At 46.5% G+C, this 6,163-nt stretch overlaps 1 protein-coding gene across 1 annotated transcript; it reads left to right on the top strand.

The window, feature by feature from the left end:
* Nucleotides 1–4,920: 4,920 nt before the first annotated feature.
* Nucleotides 4,921–5,459, top strand: LOC128120605 (40S ribosomal protein S11-like). The gene has a single exon (XM_052754758.1). The coding sequence runs from the start codon at nt 4,968–4,970 to the stop codon at nt 5,442–5,444; it is 477 nt and encodes a 158-aa protein (XP_052610718.1). The 5' UTR covers nt 4,921–4,967; the 3' UTR covers nt 5,445–5,459.
* Nucleotides 5,460–6,163: the final 704 nt, after the last annotated feature.

Raw genomic sequence — 6,163 nt, forward strand, 5'->3', positions numbered from 1 at the left:
GGATCAGGCTGCCTGGGAATATTTTCCAGGTCAGACGGCTAACTGCCTCTTCCCTTTAACTAAATAAAGGACACCATCTTCAAAGGACAAGGAGGCGAGCCCATCTGGTTTCCCTGATGGCGGCGGGCAGGCAAGTTCCAGCTAAGTCCCAAACCTTAGCCATGTGGACAGCCAGCACATACCTCCCCAGGATCTACATCTGGCTGCCAAATGCATCTTACCCTGGCCACCCACGTACCCTGCATCCAATAGCAGCCATCTTCCCATTCTCCTGGCCGCACAAAGAGAGCAATCGCCACAAGCAGGGCTATTGTTCCTTTGGCATGGGCATCAAAAGCCTGGGCCAGCTCCCCTTTATCTGTCTGCTGCTATTTACAGGGAATAGAGAAGAAAAGAAGCAAGCCAAAGGATTCCTTGGAAGGAATAATCTGTGGACATGGGAGGTTCACCAGAGCCCTGAGTTAACACGACTCCTTTAAATTAAAAAAAATAATAATAATTTATTTTAAAATGTGTGTGTGTGTGTGCTTGTGCGCGCACATGCATGTGCACCCTGAGGTCAGAGTGCACCTCTGGGCTAAGTTACAGGTGAGTGTGAGCCAGATGGCGTGAGTGCTAGCATCTGCACTCGAGTCCTCTGCAAGAGCTGTATGCCCTCTTAACCTCTCAGCTGTCTCTCCAACCATGACATGATTCTAACAACTGTTTGTAATGCTGCTTACCATGGTGAACTCTATGACCACATTCCAGAATGTCATGGTGCCTGCTTATAATGGGCTTGTTTTCCTGATGTAGAGCTGCTGAGAATTGACTTGTTTCTGCCTGGAACAAGGATTTTTTTTTTTGTTTTTTTTTTGGGGGGGGGGTGGCGGGCAGGCTATCCTATTGACCTTAACTTTTTCTCTCTGCAGCTGCGTTAAAACTTCTTCCTCTTAGCCGGGCGGTGGTGGCGCACGCCTTTAATCCCAGCACTCGGGAGGCAGAGCCAGGCGGATCTCTGTGAGTTCGAGGCCAGCCTGGGCTACCAAGTGAGTTCCAGGACAGGTACCAAAACTACACAGAGAAACCCTGTCTCGAAAAACCAAAAAAAACAAAAAACAAAAAACAAAAAAAACAAACTACTTCCTCTTGTCAGGCATCCTCACCAGCCTCTTTTGCAAACTCCTAGGTATGTTTCTCCTAAGCCCAGATGTATCTCATGCTACCAATAGGGATAGAGTCTCAAGACATCTTTTCTGGTGGATAGAGAAATGACTTAGCAGGCAAGAGTACTCCCTGCTCTTGCAGAGGTCCCCAAGTTCGGTTTTCACTTAGAGTAGCTCGTAACTACCTGCAACTCTAGTTCCAAAGATCCAACGCTCTCTTCTGGCCTCTGTGGACACACACACACACACACACTCACTCACTCACGCATGTGTAAGTAAAATGTTTAATTTAAAAGTTAAAACCAACCAACCTTTTCAGATGTCAGTCAGATGTGGTGGCACATGCTGATACACCCAGCACTCTAGAGGTTAAAGCAAGAAGATCTTGAGTTCCAAGCCAGCCTGGGCAGCATAGAGAAATCATCCCTCAAAACAAAACAAACCAACGAACCAACCCCCCATTAAACACCATAGACCTCGGCACCTAATAATATTACGATGCTTTGGAGTTGTCTAGGTTTGTCTATGGAAAGCTGGTTTCTTCTACTTGTGTGCCTGGGTGGTGTGACTGTACTAAAATCCACCAGCCCACTTGTGAGGGCTTTCACCGTAACAGAGTAAGCATTCTTAGGCAGGAGTACTTTACTACTAACTTTAAAAAATGTTCATGTGTATGTGTGTGCACGTGCATGTGTGTGCATGTGTGTGGTAGGTGCACATGTGTGGGGGTGCACACGACTCTGTGCAGAGGCCAGAGGAGGATGTTGGGTGTTCTGCTCTTATTCCCTTGAGACAGGGTAGCTTGCTGATCCCGATCTAGACTGGCAGCCTGTAAACCCCAGAAATGGGGTTAGAGGGACACGGGTAGCCATGCCCTGTTCTTTATGGAGGTGCTGGGTCCTTGTGCTAGAGCGGCAAGTGCTTTTCCTCACTGAGCCATCTGCTGAGGCCCGCTGCTGTTCTTTAGGATTGCCGGTGGGACATAGTAACCAAACCAGATGGATCTGAGTCTGTTTCTAAGACGACACTTTCCGGGATGATTTCTGTGGTTTGCTCCTTTTGGTCTATATTTTTAAAAGTTTATTATTATATATCAGTTATACATAATAATGGGTTTCATTACAATATTTTCATACATGTGCATGATGTATTTTGATCATATGTCATGTCCTCCCGCTCCTGAATCCCTTCCTCTTCTGAACTACTCGCCCATCTGCTTTCACAGTGATTTGTTTGTTTGTTGTTTCTTTTTGCTTAATCGAGACAGGGTTTCAATGTGTAGCTTTGGTGCCTGTCCTGGATCTCGCTCTGTAGCCCAGGCTGGCCTTGAACTCACAGAGATCCGCCTGGCTCTGCCTCCTGAGTGGTGGGATTAAAGGCGTGCACCACCACTGCATGCACAGCTTCATGGTGATTTTTTTTTTTTTTTTTTTTTTTTTTTGGTTTTTCGAGACAGGGTTTCTCTGTGTAGCTTTGCGCCTTTCCTGGAACTCACTTGGTAGTCCAGGCTGGCCTCGAACTCACAGAGATCCGCCTGGCTCTGCCTCCCGAGTGCTGGGATTAAAGGCGTGCGCCACCACCGCCCGGCTTCATGGTGATTTTTAAAGTGCATTAACTGTATTTGTTTTCTTTTGTGTGTGACCCGGTGAATTTTTACTGAAGTTGTTTGCAGGAGCATGGGTGAAGGGTTATTAGAGGAGCACGGACAACTTACCAAGGGATACACCACCGAAGAAAGGGTCTATCAGCCTATTTCTCTTAAAGATATATAGTGTGGGGCTGGAGAGATTTGCTCAGCCATTAATGGCTAGGCTTACAACCAAAAAAAAAAAAAAGATTTAGTGTGTGTGTGTGTGTGTGTGTGTGTGTGTGTGCACGTATGCACGCGTGCACGTGCCTGTGCACTCACACTTGAGGATGAACAATCATGCACTCTTGCTTCTTCCACTGCGCTGTGTACTTAAGCTTCTGGCTGATTCTCCTGTCTCCGGCTCCCATAGACCTGCAGGAACGCTAGAGTTACAGATCCATGCCACCAAGTCCAGCTTCCTCTGTAGGTTATGGAATTTAAACTCAGGGTGTCAGGTCTACACAGCAATCCTGTCTGCCGAGCCACCCCCCTGGGCCTATCAGCCTATGGTAGATTTAAAAATCTGTAGACTCAATGGGCCAGGTATGAACCCATCATCACTTTTGGTTCTCCATTACTTTCTCCTGCCACTTTAAAAAGAGATTTTAACTATTTTGTGTTTTATTTTATTTTTGCTTTTTTTTTTTTTTGAGACAGGATTTCTCTGTGTAGCTTTGCGCCTTTCCTGGATCTTGCTCTGTAGACCAGGCTGGCCTCGAACTCACAGAGATCCACCTGCCTCTGCCTCCCGAATGCTGGAATTAAAGGCGTGTGCCACCACCGCCCGGCTATAAACTCTTTCTTTCTTTCTTTCTTCTTCTTCTTCTTTTTTTTTTTTTTTTTTTTTTTTTGTTTTTTCAAGACAGGGTTTCTCTGTGTAGCTTTGTGCCTTTCCTGGAACTCATTTGGTAGCCCAGGCTGGCCTCGAACTCACAGACATTCGCCTGGATCTGCCTCCCTATTTTAGATTTTTAAGACAGGATCTTTCTACATGGCCCTGGCTGTCTGGGGACTCACTTATGTAGACCAGGCTGGTCTCAAACTCATAGAGGTCCACTCTGCCTCCTGAGCACTAGGATTAAAGGCATGCACCACCTTGTCTGGCTATTTTAAATTTTTAATTACATGTGGGTTGGAGTCTCTGTGTGTATATATGCATGTGAGGGCAGGTGCCCACAGAGACCAAAAGAGGGCATTTGATCCTTTGGAACTGGAGTTACAGGCAGTTAGTTGTGAGATGACTGAATGGGGAGCTGAGAACTCAACTTGCGTGCTCTGGAAGAGCAGCAAGTATTCTTAGTCACCGAACCGTCTCTTCAGACCTCTCCCATCATTTTCGGGTCTACTTCCTAGTCTAATCTTGATATCCTCCAGGCTTGTTTCTTGGTCTCAGCTTCCTGATACCCCTGACTTTTTGCATCCTTTCTCTCTTTTTCTCAAACCAGCTCTGGTTTCTCTTGGCTCTTGGATTATACAGTTGCCATCTTTTCTAGTGGAGAAAACCACGAAACCAAAAAAACAAACAAACAAAACCAAAAACAACAAAACAAACAAACATACAAACAAACAAACAAAAAACAGCGAAACCCTCAGAAAGTCTTCCCCGAGATCCGTTCCTATGGTTTAGATTCTCTTGGCAATCATTTCTGCTGCTGTCCTAAAGCTTTAAGAAGAGAGGTGAAGAAGAAATGCAGGGCCAGGGATATGTCACTCAGTAAAGCGCTTGCATTGCTAGTGTAAGGGCAGAGTTTGAGCCCCGGAACCCCGGTTAAAGAGCCAGCCGGTGTGGTGGTGTCATGTCTGTAATCCCTGTGCTGGGGACGTACAGAGGCAGATTCCTGGGACTGCCAGCCAGCCAGCCAGCCAGCCAGCCTAGTTTAAAGGGTGAGCCACAGACCAATGAGAAATCTTGACACAGAAAATAAGGTGGAGCCTACAAGGGAGTTGAGTGGGTAAATGTGGTAGTTTGAATGTAATTGGCCCCCATAATCTCATAGGGAGGTGTGGCTTTGTTGGAGTGGGTGTGGCCCTGTTGGAGGAAGTGTGTCACTGTGGGGGCGGGCTTTGAGGTTTCCTATACTCAGCCTACCGCCAGTGTTTTCAAAGATTATCTGTTGTTTTCAAGATTTGGTGATTTTAATAAGGAAGCCCGGGAGTGAGCCCACCTCTCTTTTTCTCAGGCTGCCGGGAAGATGGCGGACATTCAGACGGAACGTGCTTACCAAAAGCAGCCCACAATCTTTCAAAACAAGAAGCATGTTCTGGTTGGAGAAACCGGCAAGGAAAAACTCCCTCGGTACTACAAAAACATCGGTCTAGGCTTCAAGACGCCCAAGGAGGCCATCGAGGGCACCTACATAGACAAGAAATGCCCCTTCACTGGTAATGTCTCCATCCGAGGTCGGATCCTGTCTGGTGTCGTGACCAAGATGAAGATGCAGAGGACCATTGTCATCCGCAGGGACTACCTCCATTACATCAGGAAGTACAATCGCTTTGAGAAGCGCCACAAGAACATGTCTGTGCACCTGTCTCCCTGTTTCAGGGATGTACAGATCGGCGACATCGTCACTGTGGGAGAGTTCAGGCCCCTGAGCAAGACAGTCCGCTTCAATGTGCTCAAGGTCACCAAGGCTGCTGGCACCAAGAAGCAGTTCCAGAAGTTCTAAGGGGACTCTGTACAACTCCCCAGAACAAATAAAGTGGTTTTCTAGCTCACAAAAAAAAAAAAAAAAAAAAAAAAAAAAAAGATTTGGTGATTTAGCTCAGTGGTAGAGAGCTTGCCTAGCAAGTGCAGGGCCCTGGGTTCGATCCCCAGCTCTTAAAAAAAAAAAAAAAAAAGACAAAATATCAAGATGTAGGACTCTCAGCTACTTGCCTTCACCATGTGTGCCACCATGCTCCCTGCCATGATGATAACAGACTGAACCTTTGAACTGTAAGCCGCCACCACCTCAATTAAATGTTTTCCTTTATAAGAGTTGCCATGGTCATAGTGTCTTTTCGCAGCAATTAGAACTCTGACCTAAGACAGTAAGAACGCTTGCTGTGTAAGCCTAGTGGCCTAAGTTTGATCCCCTGAACCCATGTAAAGGTAGAAGGAGAGAACTGACTCCGTATGTACCACAGCATGTGCACGCACACACACACACACACACACACACACACACACACACACACACACACACACTTAAAACAGGAAACAAAATGAACGGTTCTTCCTGAGGTTGACCTCTGGCTTTCACACTCATGTGCACCACCAGACAGATATACTCCCTAGATACACACCCATTCACATGTATCAGGGAGAGAGAGACAGAGACAGAGACAGAGAGACAGACAGAGACAGACAGACAGAGATACAGAGAGAGAGATGAGATAGATAGAT

This window comes from Peromyscus californicus, unplaced genomic scaffold, assembly GCF_007827085.1.
Source record: "Peromyscus californicus insignis strain IS unplaced genomic scaffold, ASM782708v3 Scaffold_2__1_contigs__length_46816999, whole genome shotgun sequence".
NCBI classification, from domain to species: Eukaryota; Metazoa; Chordata; class Mammalia; order Rodentia; family Cricetidae; genus Peromyscus; species Peromyscus californicus.